This window comes from Nipponia nippon, unplaced genomic scaffold, assembly GCF_047370975.1.
Source record: "Nipponia nippon isolate SJK-2023a ecotype South Korea unplaced genomic scaffold, ASM4737097v1 scaffold_14, whole genome shotgun sequence".
NCBI lineage: Eukaryota > Metazoa > Chordata > Aves > Pelecaniformes > Threskiornithidae > Nipponia > Nipponia nippon.
This window is the reverse complement of record NW_028262330.1, coordinates 394,806-418,509: the sequence shown is the minus strand read 5'-3', so window position 1 is coordinate 418,509 and position 23,704 is coordinate 394,806. Positions and strand designations below refer to the sequence as shown.

Below are 23,704 nucleotides of genomic sequence, written 5' to 3'. Positions count from 1 at the left end.
ATGTAGGCGTGGGGGGACCACAATGCAGAGCAGACCTCGAAAGTCACTTCAAGGAGGAAAAAAACATAAGAGAGAAAAAAACCCAAGGAGATGGTAGATATCAGTGTTAGAAGATCCCTTATCGAGACAGGCTAAGGCAGAAAAGGGACTTTCCTATCCGCACACATTTTAAACAGCACCGTACAGTTTCCTTGCAAGCTGCTAAGAATGCAGTCTTTCAGGCAGCTTTTCTTCTTCCCACAAGTCAAGGTTTTTCTGAACCTGTGCAGCCCTTATCGGTCTCACGATCTGCTGCAGTCATGAGCGTCAGGCTTGGTTAGACTAGGTGGCATGAGTCATTGTGGCTACCTGCATCTTGAATTATCTCCTACACAAAAGCAGGTAATTCATCCACAGCATCTGCCCTTTCCTCCTCTTATTTTAATTAGAAAACAAAACTCTTTATTGATTCTGGCCTCATCTATAAAATGCTTTGAGACTTACTGACCAAAAGTACTATGTAGGAGCAGCTAAATATTATTATTAACCACCTAATGTTTCTATTGAGAGTCCAAATATCTTTTCTTGCTGCTCATCACAGATGAAACACCCTTCCCAGCCTTTCCAGGTCGGGTAGGTGCAGTGTGTGGGTGGAGGCTTTTGCACCATGCAACACCAACCCCCAACATCCGCGGCCATCCAGCATCCCCATGGCATCACTTCGAGCTGAAGCGCAGGGCAGCACTGGCTGCACCATCCACTCGGCTGTTGTCAGACAGGCAGCACCAATGTGGGTAACAGGTGGAAATAGATGTATAACAACCCAGACAGGGAAGATTTTGAAGGCAAAGGAATAGTGAGTCACATCTCTTCTTTCTAAGCCAAAAACAGGGCTGTTGCAACTAACTTCCCTTCTGCTCCTCTGCTCCCTGCACCTTCTGAGTTCATATGCTCCTGCCCAAAAAACATTTCTGCTTCCAAATCCACCAGGAAGAGGTGCAGTGATCTCCATATTACAGGTGGGGAAACTGAAGCATGTAACAGCCATCATTCAGAAATGGGGAGCTGGCAAGTAATAAGACCAGACCTGGCTGCGGTGGTGAGCAGTGCCAAACCCGGCCCCCAGCTCCTTGGGAAGTGCCAGTGTTACTGGCTGGGGATGGGGGCGGGGGGGGGGGAACTCTGGCAGGAAAATCAGAGACGTAGTTCCCATCACCTCCACCCATGCTTTCATGTAGATGACGGCATGAATCCAGCCCTGCTGATTACGCAGGAATTGTCACAAAAAAAAGGCTCTTTCCCAAGACTTCAGGCTCTTCCTGCTTCCAAAGAAGTAGGAAACACAGCGAGGATGGCTGCACTTCAGTGCTAGTCACACTTCCCTTCCTTTGCAAGGAAACTAAGATCATGGGAAAAGTTTAAATAATTCAAAACAGGTTTGCTGATCTGAGATTTCTGGATAATTAACTGATTTTTTTGATACAGGAAATGTGGCCAGATCTCATCCCTTAGTGCCACAGAGCTACGCAGCCCTGTTACAAACACAGAGCCAGGGTACTGCACAGAAAGGGTTGGATAACTTTGAAGACTGGATAATAGAAATAGGATGAAATTCGGAAGAATGACGGAAGGTCAGTACCCAAAGGGCTTTTAATAAAGTCTTTGCTCACGAAAAGCACATCAGCGCGAAGGACCTTGCTGCACTGGTGGGTCCCAGCCTGACCGCGAGCCACTGATGCCACGCAGTTAAAGCAAGTGCGGTCCTAAAACGTAGCAAACGAGATACTTTCAGCAGAAATCACTAGTGCTCCATCTTGGGTCATCCTGGCTACCCAGCATCAGTAAAAGCGAGCAGAAATGAAGGTGGAGAGGAGATGGGACTGCTAGAAGCATCGTATGTAGATGCACCACAGGGAAGAGCTGCTGTAGCCAAAGATCACTGCTGCCAAGGGAACAAAAAAAAAACCCCCAGTGCAAACCCAAACCTGGTTATGGTATAAACAGGTCAATAAGAGCTAGAAATGAGAAGATGTTTTTAACAGCTAGTGATGGGAGATATAAAGGGACTACTGTGAAATCAAGGGGGCAAAAAGCCAAACAGGTTTCAAGGTGGGGCACAGCTGCTTGTAGGAATTGTGTGACATGGGGAAGGAGGTGGTCCCTGAGCCTACAGCTTCTCAGATATTCACTGCACAAACATGGGAAAAAGCAAACTTGGTGTGCTGGGACAACCCTGGAGCTGAGAGGCCCCACCAGAGCCAGGCGGCTGGAGGAACAACCACAGACACAAGGTCCCTGCAGCCTCTTGTTCCCCACCTCCAGCAGGGATACAGCTGTAAAGAAGATCAAGGCTTAACTTCGTCTTAGGTTTAACTCTGTTAAGTCAGCATGCCGAGTGGGTACCAGCTTTTTCTCGAACAGGACAAGGGAGTGCATCACATGTGGTTACACTGAGCAGGGCAAGTGGAGGACCAACATCCATTCTCTCACCCTGCTAATCTGAAAACAGATTAGATTTCCTGCACCCCATGCGTGCAAATTCTTGATGGTCCCCAACACCTCCGCTGCCTCTGTGGGGACCGATGAAGTTGCCCTGCATTTACACCAGTGCTAAGGTGGGATTCAAACCAGACACCTGGTCCCAGTGCCTGCCAGCAGGAAGGATGCTGTTGGTCAGCACCCGCCATGCTTGGATCCAGCGGCACGTGGCTGAGCTGGGAGGGCACAGCTCTGCCTGCCATGAACTGCCTCCTATGCAGTCCGAGCCTCGTCAACTCCAGCAAGCAATTTGCCCATTTACCCGGTGATCTGCATGCACAGGACGAACTTGCTGTGGGCCCCACTGACCTCATGCTGGTGCCGGAGCCCAGCTTGAAGCGCTGCACACCGAGCCGGTGGTTCCGCCTATTGTGCATGCTGAGAGCCTGGAAAGGGAAACGCCATCCCAAGCCTGGGCCAGGCGCATCGCCCCAGCCCCAGCCAAGCGCACACCCAGCTGCCCCAGTGCTGCTGGGAGGGCAGGAGAGCTGGGGCGGGGCGGGGCAGGTCCCCGCCACACTGGCAGAGCGGGCTGGCAGTTCCTGTGCCTGGAAAGGGAAGGGAAGCACAACTCCCTGGTGTTGATTAAACGGCGAGGGACACTTGCAGGGGAAGGAAACAGAAAGAGGATCAGGAACTGCATCTGCCTGAACCTCTCACAGTTAAAACAAACTCAGTCTCATGCCCTTGTTCTTCTCATTTAGTTTCAGGTCAGACTTTCCTAAGAAACTGGGAGGTGCAGTTTGGGATCCAAGCAGAAAACCAACTTAATTACTTTAATTATTTTAAAAATATTAATTATTAATTTCTACATTTTAATATTAAGACCAAAACAGGCACAAAAGCCAGCATTGCGTGACAGCACAGATGTTTTAACAGAACCAAGAGGCTTCCGAAACCTTGGTCATCCTCTAACGAGTTTAACACACACATGGCACAGCACGTTTCCATTGCAAAGCCTTCCCATGCGGCTGAGGGTGCATCTGACTCCAGAACAAACTGCAGTGCCTAGACCTCAAGGTAGAGAAGACCTTTCCTCCATTTCCACTGCCTGCACGCTATGGTAGTTGCAGGGGGAAAAAGGAGAGGCGAGGGTCCCTCTCGGGACCCTCCCATCCCTGCTGCAGAGCAGGGCATGAGCCGGGAAAGCAGCTTTTACAGCCACTGCCTCTGCTGCTCCCTCAGCTGCCTGCTCAAGACCTTTTCAACCCAAAACTTTCTAGTCATAAATATACCAGCTCATGGCAGGAAACTTGCTTTTCTTATACTTCTCCCCTGCTTCTCAGAGAGTTGCTTCCAGTAGCTTGCACTCCCTGCGTCAGCCCCCGGTCATTTCTCCCTGCTCTTCCAAGATATTTCAGGCACGCAGCACAATCTGCTGCAGCACAAGGACCCTAAAACTCCTCGTAAAGGCTCAGAAAGTGCTGCAAGCTGCAGGTCAGGCCTTGGGAGCAGCTGTACCTCCTGATCTCCCTGCTTACCATCAAAGGTTTTATTATTATTATTCCTTTTTGACATAAACCAGTTAGATAAGAACAATTCCCAGGCAGAGCTGCAACCCCACACCCACTCAACTTCCTCTGGGCAGCGCGGATACAGCGCGGAAGCTCACCGCACGGCGGGAGAAGGACATAAGGGCAGGCGGAAAGGAAGAACAAACATAATTTTCCTTTCCTTGTAAAGGCTTTGGTAAATGCCAGCGAAACCACCAGTGGCGATGCCAAGGTGCGGTGGTTGGTGTCCGTACAGCACAGAGCACCACCGGCGGCTTCCCCTTTGCTCCAGCGCCACCACAAAGGGATGGGAAGGGTGCATAAGTGGACAGGCATTGTTGCCAAAATCCATGGCCTGTGTGCTCCTTTCTCCATGTGGATGGGAATTTGGGTGTCCCGGCATCATCCCGTGATGGTCTGGCTGGGGACCACGCCCTCAGCTCCACCGCCTGCACTGCTGCTGCCCAGGAGGTCTTGGCAGGTCCAACACAGGCACATACATAAAATTAGGCAAGATCAGTGCTGTTAAACTCCTGGGCTCAAGGAGCGCAAATGGGAAAGAGATGGGACAGCCTGGACCCGAGGAGGGAGCAGCTGCCTTCAGCAAGGACAGGGTCTGCCTTGGGTTTTACATCTCATTAAATTGTCCTCCTGAAAAGTTTACTACAACTCTTTCAGGCCTACACAGAAGACACAACCAAGGTAATCCCCCACTAACCAGATCCCAGTATAATCACACTGGCTCCAGGGTCCCAGCTAGCCGAGCTGTGCTGGGCAGCACTAAAGCAGCAACTCTGAGCTGCACGTTCAAAGGATCTACCCCAAATACAGGAGGCAGCCCCGGTGCTTGGATTCCAGTTGCCTCTCCTGCTGGAAAAACAGGGCAGGGCAAAGGGGACCACAAAGCCCCCTCTAACCAGGTCACCCACCAGCCTACAGCACACCAGCCTTTGCTCCCCCCCACCTCTCAGATGTGCACTGCTAACACAGACTCAGCCTCTTCTACAGGTGCAGAAGTTGCACAGTTGATTTAAAAATCTGTATTAAAAACAAAACAAAACAAAAACAACCCTGATTCAACATGCAAGCTCTTAGGGGAATTTCCTTCAACTCTCCCTTTCACATGCTCAGCCCCTTCTGCCTGCCCCAGCTCTCGCCCATGCACAGCCCCGTGCCTGCGGGCTCCCCGCTGCAGGGCACTTGTTTCTGCTGAGATTAAATCGTTACTGCAGGAGGGACCTGACGCTGTCACCACCACCCTCGGGCTCAACCTGTCTTCTAGAAGAGACTGTCAACACCCGGCCTTATCCAGGGCAGGACAATGCCTGGGCTTCCCCCATCCCCGCCTGCCCCAGCATGGCTTTCCAAGAACCATCTCTCGACACGAGCCGCAGCCGACATACACGGCTGGGAGACACTGGGGATTTCAGCCTCCAGAAACAAAAGAGGATCAAAAAAAAAAAAAAGTCAGCTGGGACATGTGCTGCAAACAGGCCAAAAGCAGGGGCCATCCAGTGTTTTCCCTAAATGGGAAAGGGGCCCATGAGCACGCTGGGGCCAGAGCCCCAGCCACAGAGAGAGATGGCACCAAGCCAGGCAGGAGAGGAGGAGCAGCACAAGGGGGAGAGAAACTCCCCACTGGCAACCCCCCTGACAAGCACGGACAGTAAAACCCTAGAGATGGGCTGACTTTGAGGTCCTGGAATAGGGCAACACTCAAGAGACACTTCAGCAGCAGCTGCGTTGCCATCAGCTGTGGGACACAGCCTTTCCCTGGGTGGTTGTACAAAGCATCTTGCTGCAGGCTGCCAGGCAATTAGCTCTGCTGCTTTTGGCTTTAAACGAGGACTGAAGAGTCCAGATGTCCTGAATGAGCAGAGCTGGGTCTGCTCCCTCGCAGCAACAGGCAGGGCTGGGTTATCCCCACTCGCATGCAGCGCATCCTCTGTTTGCACCCATGACCCTGCGGCCCAGCCCAGCAGGGAAAGGGGAACTGGCCAAATTCCCGTTCTGACAAGATGCGGCCACTGCCGTCCCACCAAGCCATGCCACAACGGGAAGTTCATACAGTGCTCGCTTGCCATTATCGCTTCTGCCATCTCCAGACTGCAGGCAAGCTGTCTCTGCTCATCACCCCACCTTGCATGCTCTCTGGTGAGCTCAGCCTCACCGTCCTGACTTTTCGCTAATACTTCATCTTAATTTGTAGCGCTAGTGCCTGTAATAACCACACCAGGTCAGGGAGTATTAGACTAGATGTTCCACCAACAGAATTAAACTGCCCTTGTTTAGGAGAAGTTGAAGTAAGGTAGAAACAAAATCTGAAATGTTTTTCCTTATAAAGGAATGACAGGAGAAAAGTGTTGCGTGCATTAAGCATCAGCCTTTCTCGTTCAGCAGGGACTGGCAGTGTCTATAAGCTCAAGGGATATTGTTATTCCCAGGCAAGTAATCACAGGGCAGACCAACACAGCCGTGTTTATGTTAACACAAGGGAATAAACTACCAGACCTGAGCTCTGTCTTTATGTACGTTTCTTCTCCCCCCAGACTCCAGAAAAATCCCCTTGCACCACAGTACCACCAATTTGGTTGGTTTAACGACCAGACGACATTCCCGAGAATCAAATAAAACTGCCCTGCTGCCTCGGTCCAGTGCCTTGGGGAGCACTCCTCTGCAGAAACACAAGCCTTGACATATCAGCAACACCCTCCCACGAGAAGAAGGACCCTTAATGACTCCGCAGATGCACCAGCTCTGGCCCTCTGGCCGCAGGGCTGCACATCCCCTGCCAGGGACATCTCATCTGCAGCTCCGGCTCCACTTCTGTAGGTGATTTCCAAACAAGTCTTCTCCACAACGCTTGCTTGTAACTTAGGAGGGCATTGCCTGCCAGCTGGAGGACGGACAGCTATTTCCTACACTGCAGAGAAATGTTAACAGCCCAGAGCAGCTCTAGGTGCTCACTCAGAGCCAAGGATGGTGGCCCAATGCAGAAGTAGGGCTGGGCTGGGCTGCCCCCGTCCTCGCCATTCCCTGCACAGCCCGGGCACTCAGCCAGGTTTGCAAGCGTGATGGCAGAGGCGTGTTCTCATGCAACTCTGGTGAGCCAGGCATCATAGAAGCAGCTAGAGGCTGATTTGCACATGAGCAGTCAATTACTTGGAGAAAGAGGTGCCCACTTGGCTGCTTGCCAGTCTGCAGACACATTTAAGACACATGGGAATTGAACCTCCGGTCCAGATATCACTGTAGCCAAACAGGCCACCTCCTTTACTGGCCTCTGGGAGAGCCCCTGGCAGCACAATAAAAGGAGTATTTAGTAAAGCTACAGACTCGCTTGAAAAAACTTGAGGATGATGAGCCATTTTGCAGCCAAGCTTCATATAAACACGTTGATAATGATGTTAGCATCAGAGCTGGAGATGAATAGGGCTGCACGGCAACAGCAGACCTCTCTGTCTGCCTCAAGAAAGCCCCTTTCTTGCAACGCACATGTTTAACCCACGATCTGCGTCTGCTGCCAGCCACATTCATACCAAAATCTGCTCACCTCATCTATCTTCTATATATCCACAGATTTAGGTGAGGCGGGAGCGCAGGCAGAATTGCCGGGCTCGCTCACAAATTCCACTCTGTTCTGCACTGTCCTGCTCTTCAGTGAAACCTCCATCCTGTCTTCATTAAACACCCTCATCAGAGTTTAATACACAGATGGAGGCCAGCAGCGTCGCATAGCTATAGCACCCTCACGTCAGATGTGGCTAAAAGCTTCAGTGTTTCGCAGCTTTGATGAAGCCTAGCTGAAACAAACGCTCGGATGTGGAGACCCATTTCTCCACCCTATCCAGGTGACACATCTGCGCCCCGCTGTCACTCAGGACAGAAAGGCCAGGGGACATCCTAGCACTGAAAGCCAACATCACCTCTTGCTCACAGAGACCGTCCTGCACACCACATCCCCTCTGCACCTCCCGGAGAGGAGGGGCTGTCCCAGCTCTGCTCTGCGGACAAGGAACAGCCTCGCCAACCATGCCAAGCTGCTCATTAGCTGTGATACAAACACATCAGCAACAGCATCAGATTGTCCTAGGTCTGCTGAGGATAACATTTGGTTTGGGACACTTGGATTTGCTTTTAGTCACGTTGGTGCAGTCCGAGAATAAAGCCTACAGGCTCATCTCTAGCCGATCGGTCTTGACTTGGCTGTCGCTTTGATTTGCATTGCTCAGCAGCTTTGCTGATTGCTTGAGAAAATGCAGGTTTGCGTAGTTCCTGGTCTCTGAGATCAGTCAACCATGTGTTGATTACAGTCAGCTTCACAACTGCACAAGAACATAGAAACCACACACTCGTCCTAGCAGAGAAGGAGACAACGTCAGCAGAAGTTAAACTCCTGTAAGTGCACTTGTGAAGGCACTTTGCTGAGCTCAAAGAAACAGCCCTTCCTCTTAGTTATTGCTACCAACCCTACATCATTTGCACGTGCTGACCAGCTACAACCTGCCATGATTTTCATGGTCGCTCCTATGTAATAATAAACATTCTGTTAAAACTATGGAGCAAGCGCTCCACAGCACGATGAATATTCATGCTGCCTTCCACAGCGATCAGCTGGGATCCCTGCACAGTACAAGGTCTGCAAAGTCTTCCCTACCCGTTTGTAAGGCACAAAAGCGTGGGAGTTGAACAAGGATCAGTATTATCCACAGGATGAGCTTGCAGGAACTGGCAGGCTGGATTGCTTCCAGTCACTAAACAAGGCAAATAGTCCAGCCCAGTTCTCGCATGCCAGATATGTTGAGGATCTGCAGACAAGAATGTGAAGACAACCCATCCCCATCCTGAGAACCAGGCAGTCTCTCTCCACACACCCCTAGCGATGCGTGTTACTCAGACGCAGAGTGGTTCTATCAAACAATGCTCTTTATTTTCCTAAATTAGGCATTGAAAAGGCATTTTGAACGTGGTGTTTTCCTTCTACGTCTAGCAATCTTCTAGCTAACAGAGAGAAGAGCTGACAAAACTCAAGGAAGGCTGACAAAGGAATAAAGTGAATAAAACCCTCATCTTATAAGGAAACAGCAACTGGAACTAGCCACAGCACCTACACACCGCGGCACAGCCAGGGGTTTGCCTAGGAAGGTTTGACTGGAGGTGGAAGGGACACAGCGGTCAGTTTGTTACGTTATACAGCAGAAGGATGGTTAGCAGGGCACGAACTGGGCATCTTCAAGGGAGAAAATTCCCAAGCCAGGCACAGTTCTGGATGTCCCACACTGTCTGGGGCTTCCTGAAAAGTTTCCCATCCTAAAGATGAGGACCTCTTTGCATCTCATTACCACTTCTGATCTTTTACGTGACGATAAATCTGTCTTTCAGCCACATCCAAAGACAGACTGGATGTCTGTCTATCTTCTATCACAAGGGCTCCCCCAGCCCACACCAGTCACCCAAGGATGAATTTCCAGCCCCAGCAGTTAGACCTGTTAGGCATTTACAGGGTGTACTTGGTCTGCATTTCCCTTAGGTGCTTCTCCTGAGGGAGCTGTGCAGCTCTCCTGGAGCTGCAGCACTGGAAGGTCCCGTAGGAGCAGCCACAGCATCACTCATCAAGCTTCCTGGAGCTCAATTTTGAGGACAATAAAACCTCCCAGCCTAGGAATGAAAGAGCCCTACAATGTGTTATCTGTGCTTTTGCTTCCTGTCCCCTCTGACCTTCACACTCAGAGCTGGGAGCTCCTTGCAGCCAAGCCTGCTTAGAGCGAGCACTTTCTCAGCTTGAGAGCCAAGAAAAGCCCCTGTGGATTACAGCCTGTTGTTGCATTTGTTGTCAAAAAAGCATAGCGCATCAGAAATCACTAGAAGGACAAGGGGCTGTTATTTATGACCCAGATTTATTGCTACTCTCCTTCCCTAGGGCCCCTGGAAATCTCAAAGTGCCCTGGATTTAAGGCAAACCCATGAAATGCAGCTCCTCAAAGCTCACGTCCTGCTTCTCCACTTTCCCGCTCCTCCCAGCCCCCAGAAGCTCCCAGAAGTGTGGCATCCTCCTTTGCCTGCCAGCATGGAGATAAACCTCAACTCCTATGCCTTCCTAGAGAGAAAAACCTGATCGTGGTGCTGCAGGTGTGCAGGTCCAGCTCCTGCAGCATCCCAAACCAATGGACGGTCGCATCTGCAAGAGGAGATTAGGAAGGCACAAGGAGGTGAGAGGCTTCAGGTGGAGGCACACAAGCATATCAAAACACCTAAGGACGACCTTAGCTGTGCAGGTACCCTAGCCTGCTGGCTTGAGCCTCTTGCGGTGTCTGAATCAGCTCCCAACAACTTCAGCAGCAGCCGGCGCTGGGCTGACCCAAAGCCACAGCACACACCCTGCAGAGGGATCCCGACGACTTTGCTCTGCCCAAGGTGGCTCCCATCCCTCCCCAACATCACGGGGCTGCCAAAGCTTCTGGTGCAGCTCTGCATCTTGCAAGGGACCGTCAGAAATTTGCAGATTGCATGTCCTGGCCCCATCTATAAAACAGGGATGTTTATATAACCCTAGGAAAACGCCAAGCACAGCAGGCTTGTGAGGGAATACACTTTCAGCTGCTGGAGTTGGTGGAGCTCTGACAGCCCACATCAGTCGAGAATCTGCCTTTAACTCTTAATATTCAAAGGGCAACTTCCTATTTAAATGGAAAACAGTAAATTCCTTGCAATGTAAGATGTTCCTGTTCACAACAGATACAGCTGATGAGCAAGGTATCAAATCCAATTAGCCATTTCCAGCGCTTCCTGAGAGAGACCAGCTCCCCACAGAGCAAATGCTGCATCTCTGCTGGAAAACACCAGGTTGTTGTTTTTTTTTTTTTTAAAGCAGTTTCTTTCCCAAGTCAGGAAAAGGACTGAAAACCAGCTTGGCTTTATTGTTTACGTCCATGCAATATAAATGAAAGGGGTACGAAGGGGCTATTTTTGATGATAGATCTGACATATCTGCTTTAAAAAAATCTCATACTTGCTTGTGAGCAACAGTTGGCCTCAGAGAGCAGCTTTACAGATACTGGCAGCTCTTGACATGAATTAGCTTTCCTAAAAACAAGAAAAAGCCTTAAACCATCCAAGAGGCAATGAACAGGGAAGTCAGGGACCTGGGAGCCAAGACCTAAAGCAATCAGAGGGACACGTGTGACAGTCACTGGGAGCTGAGGACCTCAGGATAGGCAGAGGTGGGAACAGCAGAGGTACATGGGCTTCACATGGAGGTGATGCCTCCAGGCCTCACACACCACCTTAGCCATCCTCGCGCATAATGTCACACTCTATACATCCCACAGACACTGCCAACCTACACAGTTTAATGAGATTTCTATTTACTGTTTAAACAGAGAAGGAAGCGTGAGAGACAGCTCAATTAACTCAAAAGGCTTCTCCAAGATGGCCAGAGGCAATTAGGGAACAGTTCTGCTTCTGCCCGTCCTTCCCTGGCTCCTCCTGCACAGGGGACCGTGCATCGGCTCCTGAAGGAATGCAGCTATCACTGTAGCTGGGAGAAGCAGTAACCTGTATTTCAACTCAAAACACAATGTGAACTTCTGCTAAAGTTCAAACAACTTCTGCCCCCTAAAGCTATCCTTGGTTTTACACCGCCATGTCCTCCGGATTTTAAGCCAGCAGCAGTGAAATTTGACAGTAAAAGCTTACGCTTTGGATAGATTTGTATGTCAACAGCTAGCACTTTTTATTTTATGGGAAAATCTGTCAGCAGAATGTCCTGAGCAAAACCAAGGTGCCTTTGAACAGTACGTCCGACACAGAACCGGATTTCCCATGATTTATGTTGTGCAATGCTTGCTGCTCGCTGCTGCCAGGGCACAGAGGGGCTCCCACCAGAAACAGGGTGCTTGGTGGCCACTGAGACAACGTGCAGCCTTGTACAAGAGAGAGTTTATCAAAGAAAAGGAATAAGTTGCTCAGTTTTGATGGCTACTTAGTGCTGTATGATGAACTCTTTCAATGCAGAAAAATAGGGGCCATGCTGTCTGCCCGTTGTTTAGATTCACAGAGGGACCTTCATTGCTCTGGGGGTAACCAGCAGCAAAACAAACCTCCTCTTGCTATGCACAAGGTCTAGCAGATGAGCAAAGCTTGGGTGAGCAGGCAAGCCTGAGCTTTACCAGAGACAGAGCAGGGTCCGGGTCTCTGCTGTCCTGCAAGAGGAAACACCATACACAGTGAGAGGAGGGGGAGGAAGGCATCAAGCCAAGAAAGGGAGAGCTCAGACTGAGTCCCCACCCCTGCTGCTGCAAAGCCCTCCGATACCCCTCCCTCTGCCTCTCAGGTCCTTTTCTCCAAAATACTCCATCTTTTCTTCCCCCAGGTCTGCGGCGCTCCCATCCACACAGTTGCCTTGCAGCCCTTCAGCCTCTACAACTAAACCACCTCTGCATCGCCCACTGTTGCGCTTCCCCTTTCTCTGCCCCTCGGTCCCCTGCGCAGCTGGCTGTCCCCTTCTTGCCTTTGTACAGGGCAAGACTAAGTTTCCTCTCCAGCTGCAGACAAAGGGTCCCCTCTCTGAGCAGCCTCGAGACAGCAAGGGGGATGCAGAGCAGCAACAGAAGCAAGTAGAGGACACCAGAGGTGGGTCTGAACCAATTTGGGGATCGACTACGAGATAAAAGGCCAGTTTTAGCAACCCAGCTTCAGTACAGCCCAGGGTGCATGTGTGTATCTGAGCCAAGCAATGACCAATGCTGTGACATACCTCTTACTGTATCATTTCGGAGCAAGGCTGGGAGCAGGCATCCAAACCACGTACCTCAGCCAACGCTGAAGGCATTACTTAAGATCCAGCAACATTCCCCACGTTCTCACAGCACAACCAGCGAATAGCCTGGGTGCAGAGCCCAGTACTATCAGTAACACCAGTCTGCTGGAAAAAACTGATGAGCAAAGGGGAGAGAGCCCCCGAGCACAACCTGCACTTAAACAGGACACTCCAGTGGTGTCCCAAGGGGTGAAGAGGTACGAGAAGAGGAACCAGGAACAGCCTTTCTGGGTGGAAACACTGCCTGCGGCACTTAGCTCTTGCTGCACAGGGGAGCAGGGAAGGAAGGGTTTCCTGGTTGGTGGCCAACACTGCTGTTCCTCTTATGGAGGATATGCCTTCCCCAGGGCGTGTTTGAACTGAGAGCACGAGACACACAATTTCCATAGTTCACTTTCCCTCTCCATCCATTGGGAATTTTTCACATTTTCTGGAAAAAAACCACCCCAAAACACAACCAACCAACTGCTCACCAGCCACGGCAGTTTCCAACAGGGCCCCCTTCCCTGGAGAGCAGCTGTCAATACAGACGTCAGCCAGCCCTTTTTAGGCAGCTAAAGTTGGGTTTGACCAGTTCTCCACTTGAATGAAGTGGAGAATGTGAGAGAGGAAAGAAAGGGTAAATATTTTAGGTGCTGAAGACCATCCCATCCTGGCCCAACACTTCACCTGCTCTCAAGGTTGCCTGCTTTGCCTCTATCCTGATATATCAGTGAGCACTTATTTAAACACAAGCCCTCCTGGTGAGCATTTCTGGTGTGGCAGCTCCAGCCTTGCTGCTCCAAGTCCCATTGACCTCATGGAGCTGAGGGAAGCCACGGGGGAGAAGGAAAGCAAGAAAGCAAAACTGCTAAATGCTTCAGGGTTGGGGAGGGGGAATCAGGGGGACAAACTGGGGAAATGGCAGGCCCATACCAGAAGATGATGATCATCTCCAGGGGGAGAGGGGGCAATATTTAAAGACTTCAGCTAAAGGTCATCAGCCGAAGACAGCAGAAAAGGACAAATGGGTTTATGTGCCCTTCTACCTCTTCAGCGAACAGAGAAGAGTCAGATAGCTCTGGCTAATGAGTGGAGCAGAGAAGAGACCACAAGCTGGTATTTGGTGGTGCTCTGGCTGTGAACATGGCACCAGCAGGTGATTTTGCACTGCTCGGCACCAGAGTCCCTCTGGAGGAAGCTCTGCCTGCATTCGCCATGCCCGCGGTGAGCAAGGGATAGACATCGCGGCCTGCGAGTCAATCCCATATGCTTGCTCTTTGGCCCATGCTCCCCAGCAGAGATAGATCCTGTGAGAATGATTCATGTTTCCAGCCTGATGTTCAGCTACTCTCCAGCTCCACATCTCAGATTAGCACCGGCCATTGCCTCCACCCCATAGGGAGCCTCATCCCAGCCCTGCACAGGGGTGCTGGCATCTCAAAGGGGTCAAATTCCCACCTTTGTCATGACAAATCCCTCACAGCTGTCTAGCAGAAGATCCTGGAGTGCCTATGAAAAGCGGAAAGTATCTACCTCATTTTCCATATAGGAAGTTAGAGCACACGTGTTATATGATTTATGCAAGGATACAAAGCAATTTAGTAGAAGAGCAGGAAAAGGACTCCAACAGCCCCGCTTTCTAATTGCCACGAGATCATTCCCTCTCGGTGCAGCTTAAATCCTGACTCAGTGGTAAACAAAAGCTGTGCCAAAAAGCAGATCTGTTTAGGAGAGGGGCAGCCAGATGCTTTTAGCAACATAGCGAGAAATATCTATTTTCGCCAAATAAAATCCCTCTCTATATCTGTGTATTGGAATTTACTATCCTCTGCTGTAATCCTCAGCAGCTATTTGCCTTTTTACAGCCGAACGCAACCGCAGCCTGCTTTTGGAGGTGAAATTCAAGCCGACGGGCGCAGGCAGCTCCTGGGGGACCCGCAAGCGCCGGGGATGAGCGATGCGACCGCGGGCAGAGGGTTGGGGCAGGGGGAGGCCGGCAGCCCCGCTGCCCCCCCCGGAGGCTCCGCTGCGCCGCGGCAGCCGGCCGGGAAGGGGACACCGCCACCTAACGGCCCCGGCCGCGCCAGCCCCGCCAGAGCTGGGCTTTGGCAGGGAAAGGGGCAGCACCCAGCGCATCCCCTGCCCCTCCTGGCCGGCGGGCAGCAACCCCCACCCCCACCCCCACCCGCAGGAGCACGGTCCCAAGAGCGCATTCCACCACCGCCACGTCCCCAGGCTGAATATCCCTGCCCTGTGCTCGGGACTGGGGGTCCCACAAGGTGCCAGCAGCAGGTCATCCCTGCCCGGCCCATGGGCACCCCCTTCCCAGCCCCAATGCACCCCTGGGGATGGGGATGAGTCACTGGGAGCGAAAGACTTGTGAGTCAGAAAGATGTAAGACTGAAGCTTTCGGGGATGACGATACCCACCCTTAGCCCACTGGAAACCAGTGACCAAGATTGCTGGCAGACAGCTGCTGGTAACCTCACTTGAAATGCAGGATGATCCCCTCTGGGGTCTTGCAAAGTCAGTTCACAGACCTCGGTCATCTGGCCCCAGCAGGTACCTACTCTTCAGAGGCATTCAGGTAGTTAGTGAAGCCAACCAAGATGCTTCTTTCCACCATCAGTCCTGGCTAACCAGGGAGGTCCCAGTTGACTGGAAATTAGCAAATGTGACACCCATCTGCAAGAACGGCCAGAAGGAGGATCCAGGAAACCACAGGCCTGTCAGCCTCACCTCAGTGCTGGGCAAGGTTATGGAGCAGATCATCCTGAGTGCCATCACGCAGCATGTACGGGACAATCAAGGGATCAGGCCCAGTCAGCATGGGTTTATGAAAGGTAGTTAGTCAGGTAATAATAATCAGGCAGGTCCTGCTTGACTAACCTGATCTCCTTCTGTAACAAGGTGACCCACTTAGCAGACAAGTGAAAGGCTGTGGATGTTGTCTACCTGGACTTTAGCAAAGCCTTTGACATCGTCTCCCACAGCATTCTCCTGGACAAACTGGCTGCTCACGGCTTGGACAGGCATACGCTTCGCAGGGTAAAAAATTGGCTGGATAGCCGGGCCCAAAAAGTTGTGGTAAATGGAGTTAAATCCAGTTGGTAGCTGGTCACAAGTGGTGTTCCCCAGGGCTCAGTACTGGGTCCAGTTCTGTTTAATATCTTCATTGATGATCTGGATGAGGGGTTCGAGTGCACCCTCAGTAAGTTTGCAGACGACACCAAGTTGGACAGAAGTGTTGATCTGCTGGGGGTTAGGAAGGCCCTACAGAGGGATCTGGATCGATGGGCCGAGGCCAGCTGTATGAGGTTCAACAAGGCTCAGTGCTGGGTCCTGCACTTGGGTCACAACAACCCCATGCAACGCTACAGGCTTGGGGAGGAATGGCTGGAGAGCTGCCTGGCAGAAAAGGACCTGGGGGTCTTGATCAACAGCCAGCTGAATATGAGCCAGCAGTGTGCCCAGGTGGCCAAGAGGGCCAATGGCATCCTGGCTTGTGTCAGGAATAGTGTGGCCAGCAGGACGAGGGCAGTGATCATCCCCCTGTACAGGGCACTGGAATAGGCTTGCCCAGGGAAGTGGTTGAGTCCCCATCCCTGAAGGTATTTAAAAGATGGGTAGATGTGGTGCTTAGGGACATGGTTTAGTGGTGGACTTGGCAGTGCTGGGTTAACGGTTGGACTTGATGATCTTAAGGGTCTTTTCCAACCTAAACAGATTCTATGATTCTTACCCAGTGATCCCCTCCACATATGTGCTAAAAAAGCAGCAGGGAGTTTCTGGAGCACTCTTTTCAGAGTATAGGTTTGCAAAGACCAGCTGAACCAGTTAAAAAAGCCTCTTCTCTCTCCTATACAGGCAGTGTAGTCAAGGAAACAGGTCTCTGGACTGGGAAGTGGGAGATCTGATGCTGATCATTTGTGCAGCCCCAGGCAATTCACTCTGTACAAGGCTGTACAAGTCATCAGGACCTTGTCTCCAGGTATACTCACAGCAGACATCACCCAAAAACTCTGACCAGAGCTGGGGTCCCTACAGCACTGTCACAACATCATCAGTAACAGAGCGGTCCACACAAAACACTCCTGGGCAGGAGAAAGCACCACCGTGGTCTGGGATGAGCCTCCCAAGCCACAATTCCCACCAGGCCAGGCAGTGGGGTGCCAGCAGTACGATGCTCTATTTCCAGCACTGCTTAGATGAGATCTTGAAAGTCTTGGTTATAGACTGGGTAGAGCCAGTGACCAGCTGGTACAACAGCTCATAGACTGGTCAGCACCAGGTGCTTCTGAGAAAGGTGCAGAGACACAGACCCTCACACAGGACCAGACTGTTCCCCAATCTCAAATAAGGACCTGCTCGAACCTCAAAGTCCAAGCAAACATCTCTGAGACAGCAAAATGCACAGAGTCCATGACTTGCTGTAGCTCACACAAGTCAGTGGCACAGGGACAAAGTCCCAGACCCGAAGGCACCGAAAGCAGCTGTGCACCGCTGTGCACCACACCGCTGTGCAGCTCTGCCCAACACAGTCACTCTCACCAATCTGATGGTAAAGCAGAAACAGGCCCTGGGCTCAAAAGCCTGAGTTCAAGTTCTGATCTGCGCTTCCCAACCTGCAGTTTCACACCACTGGACTCCCCAGGGGCTGTCTTCCAGCTTCCTAGGTGTTCTTCAAAGCAAGCATCCCTACCAAGCATTCAGGGTTTTAGCTCTTTCCATTTGTCCCCCTAAACCACCTAGATGGACTTAAACACACATTACCCTTGACAAAGGCTCTGGCTTCATCAGAGATGCTCAGCCACTGTAAGTCCCTCCATCCTGTGTATGCTGGGCAGGCCTGGTGCTCCCTGCCACTACAAGGGATCAGGCGCCCAGAAAACACCCAGCACCTACCGAGCACAAGCCCCCGGCCCCAAAACCCCCCATGTCAGCCTCCCTCCCCATCAGCAAGGTCTCACCTACATCACCACAGCCCCTGCTCCAGCACCATGACTAAGAACTTGAAGCAGGTAGCCCTGGAAAGAAAAAGCATCCGAAACTCATAAAAAAAAAAGCATGTCCTGCACTCATCAAGAAGGAAAGGAGAGGGGTGGGCTGCCAGCAAGGGGGTGCCACAGGCATAGACAGATGCTGCCCCAGGTTGGGAAGCCACAGAGGGAGAGCACAGCACGGGGGGAGTCAGGGAGAGAGTCACTTCTGAATCTATGGACCAATACCTTCATTAGCAGCCACACCAGAGGGTTACCACACTGCTGTGCCTTGACCCCACTTCTCCAAACCAAACAGGATTTTGAAAAAAAAAAAAAAAAAAAAAAAAAAAAATCAACATTTCAGACAACAAAACAACCAAAATAAGAGTACTTTTCTGCTCCAGCGTGTCAGAGATCAAACATGGTTGTCTCGATGATATGGTTTAATTTTCCAGATCAGACAGCCAGGAGTGAAATGCCAACAAACCTTTATTTCCACAGCCTCAAGCTACAACCTTCCTGCCAGCTCAGGGTCAAAGCTGCAACCTGGAGACGTTGCCCAGCTAATGGTAGGCTCCCCCACAAACCCTGCATCCAAGCAATCATGCTTATCACTCCCCAAATTGGTTTCACTGGAAACCAGAATTTACTCCAAGAACAGCTGCTTTAGTTCATAAGATATCTGGTAATGATGTAATCACAAAATTAATACAGATCTGTTTATGTAGCAGCAACTTCACATGGACATGGACCAGGCCAACGGGGGGGGGGGGGGGGGGATCTTCATTTTGATATGACAGACATATTTTACAGTGAGAACAATCAATCACTGGAACAACCTCCCCAGGGACATTGTAGAGTCCCCATCGCTAGAGATTTTCAAGATGCAATTGGACATGGTGCTAGATAATCTCATCTAGGCTTCCTTTCCCACGAAAAGCTAGACTAGGTGATCTTTTGAGGTGCCTTCCAACCTGGGCTGTTCTATGATTCTATGAAAAAAAGCACTTTCAGGTTTATTGCGTGATTATTGCTTGTAAAACTAATGCATTTTGTTCACCTGTAAAATCATGCCTATTTTCCACTAAGCCACAAAACAGAGCTGTTTATAAGTCTCTAACAACACTCTTGGCATCAGCATCCCATTGCTCTTTTGAACGTTACTCTGAAGGGCTATTTCACTTCACCTGCCACTCAAACAGCAGCTCCATGCAGCAGCAAGGGCTCACGCTCTTCCTATGCCGGGGACATGGTACCCAGGTGCTAGCACAGGACAAATAAATATAACAGCAGCAGCCTGAAGTGCTAGAAAACAGGCAGAGGGGGTGCCATATCCCACTCAGAGATGACCATGGGGAAATTAATTTTCAGTGTTGGTGCTTAGGAAGCAAGCTGCCCTTGCAAACAGAAGCTGTTGGGAAGAAGCAGTGGGAATAACCCAAGAAACTCAGTGTAAAGGGGTCATTGTCCATGGACATTGGTTAAGCATGTATGTAAAGCATGCTGTCTCCATCAGCTGTTCAGAGTAGCCAAACACTAGTAGTCTGGGTGGAACAGCTTCGGATCCCAAGCAAACACCCATTTTAGAGACCCATGACTCCCTTTGCCTGGTCAGAACAGCTTCAAGTTTCCAGCTGCACTTCTGAGCCCCCCCCCACCCCGCCCCCGCACCCCCCCCCCCCCAGGCAGGCACTGCTGCGATCCCCCTTTCGCCTACAGAGAGCTTCAGCACAGAGACCCAAACACCAGATCCTTACCCAAAACCAAAGGGTAATGGGAGCACAAGTGCCCTTTCCTAAGGACTTACAGAAAATCTGGGGCAGAGCAAGAAATTTCACCTAAATTTTCTCAGGTATCAGACTGTCCCTGAAATGGGAGTTGCTGCCCATCAGGACCTTCCCTACTGCCCGTATGATGCCAGGGACCGGCTGCAGAGCCCTGAGCCCAACTACAGTGCTCACAGCACAAGGCATTGCTGCTCTCTAACAAATTATTCTGTCCATTAGTTACAGCTGCAAGTACCACATGGAGAAGCCAATAGAACATAGATGTTGTGCTTCTGAGATCATTAAGGCAACAGAAGACATGTGTTGACCCAGACATACTTCCCTAACTACGTACTTGCTCCCACTCAGCATTATGGTATGCTGGACCTTGGAAGCGCCCTGACTTGCATGAGAAACATCCTCCCTCACCCCGGCAGCATGGGAATCGCTTTGCTGGGAGGCTCCGAGTCATCCAGCAAGAAGCAGGAGGGCAGGCAGCAAAGGAGCTCCTGCCCCAGGGTTAGCCAAGTTCAACAGAGCGGTGTCGAGAAGCATTACCTGTGCTGTCAGGTGAGAGATGAGTTGTGCCCCACAACAGGATTGTATTTAGTGGAGATGAGCAGAAATTCCAGCAGATTTAAGAGCAGACATCAGGAAACGGATAACGCTTTGTACCTTGACATGCCTCAGACAACTGCAGGAATGCATCCGCTGGCCAGGCAGGTGTGGGCAGCCAAGAGCAGGCTGGGAGCAGCACGGAGCACGCTGCGAACACAAGCGTCTGCAGAGGCAACTCCGCAGCCTCCTGAAACCCAAACCCTTCCCTGAGAGAGGGCCTGCATAGACCTACTATTAAATGAGCTGAAACCTGCAGTCACAACATGTTACTACACAACATCTAGGATGAAAGTAAATGCTTGAAAAAGAAACTCGAGTGAAAAAAGCTGCAGGCGGTTCTTACAGCACATAGCACACAAGCCCATGGCCTCAGGGGACAGGGCATTGCACACCACAGCAAACTATGGGGGTCAGCACCAGGCAGGGACATAAGCAGCGGGACACTGACAGCAGAAGGGAGGGCTAAGGACAGACCAACAGCTACCAGCAAAGGCAGGACAGACAGGAAGGTATCCCTGGGTGCCAGGGCTGGATGAACACAGCGGGATCTAACAGAAGGTAGAACCATCCAAGACTGTAAATGCCCGATCTGGTGTCCCACACAGTGACATGCTGCAAGCCAGAGGAAAAAGAAAAACATTTGGTAAAAGAAGATGTATAGCTGTGAGAAGACTACTAAAAAGAAACGTCGGGCTTTTCTCTGCCATTTCCTAGGAATAACAGGGACACCAAGAAACCTGCGACAGAAGAGATAGCTAGAGTGACTGGAAGCAACCCTAGCCTCTCTGCCCCGCTACATGCATTTTAAAGATTAACTTCTATTAAAAAAAAAAAAAAAATGAAGAAACAAGAACATTCCCTTCCCAAAAACCCTTCACACCTCTAGCATTCACATAAAGGGTCCCTACTCTCCTTTCCTACTGCTTAGTCCAGGCACACGGTACTTCCCAGGCGGCTCTGAGGACCACTGAAGATGCTCTGCCTTGATGCATTTAGTCTGAGCGCTGCTGCCTGCACAGCCTCCAAAAGCCGCATGCTGCAAACAGGGGCTGTCTCCTCACGGCTCGAATCATTTGGGTGTGTAGTATGATGTATAAAACCATGTTAAACTCTGTACGAATATGCACATGCAAACATATCCATAGTAGAAATATATACGACTGAAAGATTAAGAATGATCGCCAATGGGTTAATAAACAATTCATCCTTCCTGCTGGAATTCAGCAGATTGCTTGCAAGCACCTACAGCACTCCCAGCTGCCCGCTGCTGGGCCCTGCCCAACATGTGCCACTCATTGCAGTCAAATGTTACAATTACCTACTTATAATAATAAAACTCTTAAAATGAGTTTTCACAGTGCAATTTTAAAGGTGACAGTAATAATTTATCTGGGAGGTCAGACCTCCCTTTTCATCAGGGTTGCACCCATCCTGTCACCCCACCATCGCAGTAACTGAACCCCCACTGCGCAGGGTGCTACGGGCCCTTCCTTCCCTTTTAAGAAGGGGTAAAGGGCCCCCGTGGCATCAACAATTAAGGTTTTGTAGAAAGATCTAGACCAGTCAAAAGAGCCATCTACTAGGGAAAGACAGGAGAGCCATCTCCAGGCCACTGCCACCAAAGCAATCTAGCAAGGCAGAGAGCAGCGGCAGATGTGAGGAGCACAGCAGCCCCGGAGCACAGCTCCCTGGCCCCAAAACCATTGGAGAAGGATGTCTGGAAATAAATTAACTTAGAGCTATGGCTTTTCATGCAATATTAGAGCTTGTGGAAACGTGCGAGAGATGGTTTAATGAGATTAAAAGGGACTAGCAGATTACATGAGATTGTTTCTTATACTAGCACCCAAAGGCACCACCTGAGACTGGTACCTTGTTACAGAGACCAAGGAAGACCCTTACTGTCCCGGACCAGGCAGTGAACCAGGCACAGAGCTACAGCATCACCTCGCACCTTTGATGCCTTCCTCCAAAGCACGAGGCGCTTGTCATCACCAGATCCTGGACTGGGGACACTGCTCTGGGCGAGAAAGCTTGAGCTCTCCCTGGGCAGAGGACACCCCACGGGACAGGCTGAGCTCTAGCAGCTGTGGGAAAGTAGCCCTCAAAGAAGAGGCCAGGCCCAATTCCCACCTACCCTGGGGTGCCCTCACCCCATCCTGCAGCCGCACACTCAGCTTAGGAGTCAGCTGTTCCCACCCACAGCAGAGTATTAATTAAAAGCATGTTTAGGGCCAGAACAGTGACTGGGATATGGCCCCCAGCGCTGCACACATCTGCTTTCATCTGAGTCATCTTTTGGTTAGTCACTAAACTCAGAGCCCTGACTGTCCTGCTGCCCGCATGGCCACGGCAGGGAGGAGCCTGGGTCAGGCTAGGCTCTGCTCCCTGTTCCTCTCCTCCACCAGCACGGCAGTGCCAGAGCCTGTGGCCCCATGAGACCCCCAGGCACATCGGCTGGCACAGCCCTCTCATGAGCCAGCAGTGGCAGGACTGCTGTGAGCCCAGTGGTTCGCCCTGTGAATCCATACTGTGCCGTGGACCTGGGAGTCAACAGCGTGACCTGGTGATATTGTCACTTTTGTGCTCCAGATCTCCTCGAGCGCAGTTTTCCTCTGTCCCCACGTGTGGGTTTTGCACTCCCTCTGTTGCTGCCCTGCTGAGCAGCTTTCCCTGCCTGTGCTGATCCCTCCAAGCCAGGGTCTGTAGAGAAGACCGAAGACCAGCCCTTCTGCCCATCTATTCCCCCATCCCATATTTCATGCCAGAGCCGCATATCAGAAACAGTATGGAAACGGTGGGCATGGCTCTGGGGTCCCACACAGGACATGACCCACTCGTGCTTGAGCGAGGGCAGAGAGGGTTGTGTTCAGCATCCCACATGAAGCTCCCCGGGCACAACTGCCTTAGGTGAAGGCACAGACCATGCTTGCTTACACCACCCATGTGCCCTGCCTGCTGCTTGCATCCCTGCCCACAGCTCAGCCACATCTCAACCACCCACAGAAAAGCCGGTTCCAGCAGAGGTTAGTGGAACACATACACACTTGGATATCAGTGTTTTGCAAACGTGCTCCCAGGGGTTAGCAACAGCTCTTGCATCTTTGCACAAAGACACTCACCCGGGGTCTTCCTGCCCATGTGGTCCCTGGGTCCTGCATGCCCTGGAAGCGAGTGACAGCCAGCCTGGGCACAAGGGCTCTGTGCTCCTCACAGCAGCTGAACACGATGTGCAGCTCAAGGCTGAGAAAAACCCACCTTGGATGCTTTTCTGGAACAAAGAGCCCCAGATCACATCACTAGGGAGTCCCCTTTCTCACCAGCAACCCTTTGCAAAGCCCCGCACTACCTCTGTGCGGACAGAAGGGACCCAGCACTGCACTGAGGATGTAACAGGAGATGTAAAAGGCCAAACCACAGTGGGACCAAACCATCCCTGCCTAGCAGAGGCCTGCACACAGCAGCAGAGACTATCCAGCCCAAAGCCCTGTGCTGCTGAAACACCCACCAGACTCCGAGTTATGAGCC

At 51.2% G+C, this 23,704-nt stretch overlaps 1 protein-coding gene across 6 annotated transcripts in view; it reads right to left on the bottom strand.

Moving 5' to 3' along the window:
* The window catches only part of SEPTIN9 (septin 9), a 142,586-nt gene that overhangs the window by 78,079 nt on the left and 40,803 nt on the right, over positions 1 to 23,704 (bottom strand). The window contains exon 2 of one of the 6 annotated variants that reach the window (XM_087750593.1): positions 23,299 to 23,447. The exons of the other annotated variants lie outside the window; for them this stretch is intronic. Within the exon in view, the coding sequence (XP_087606719.1) occupies positions 23,299 to 23,317 (19 nt within the window). The 5' untranslated portion in view covers positions 23,318 to 23,447. The remainder of the gene's footprint in view (positions 1 to 23,298; positions 23,448 to 23,704) is intronic. 6 annotated transcript variants of the gene reach the window in all.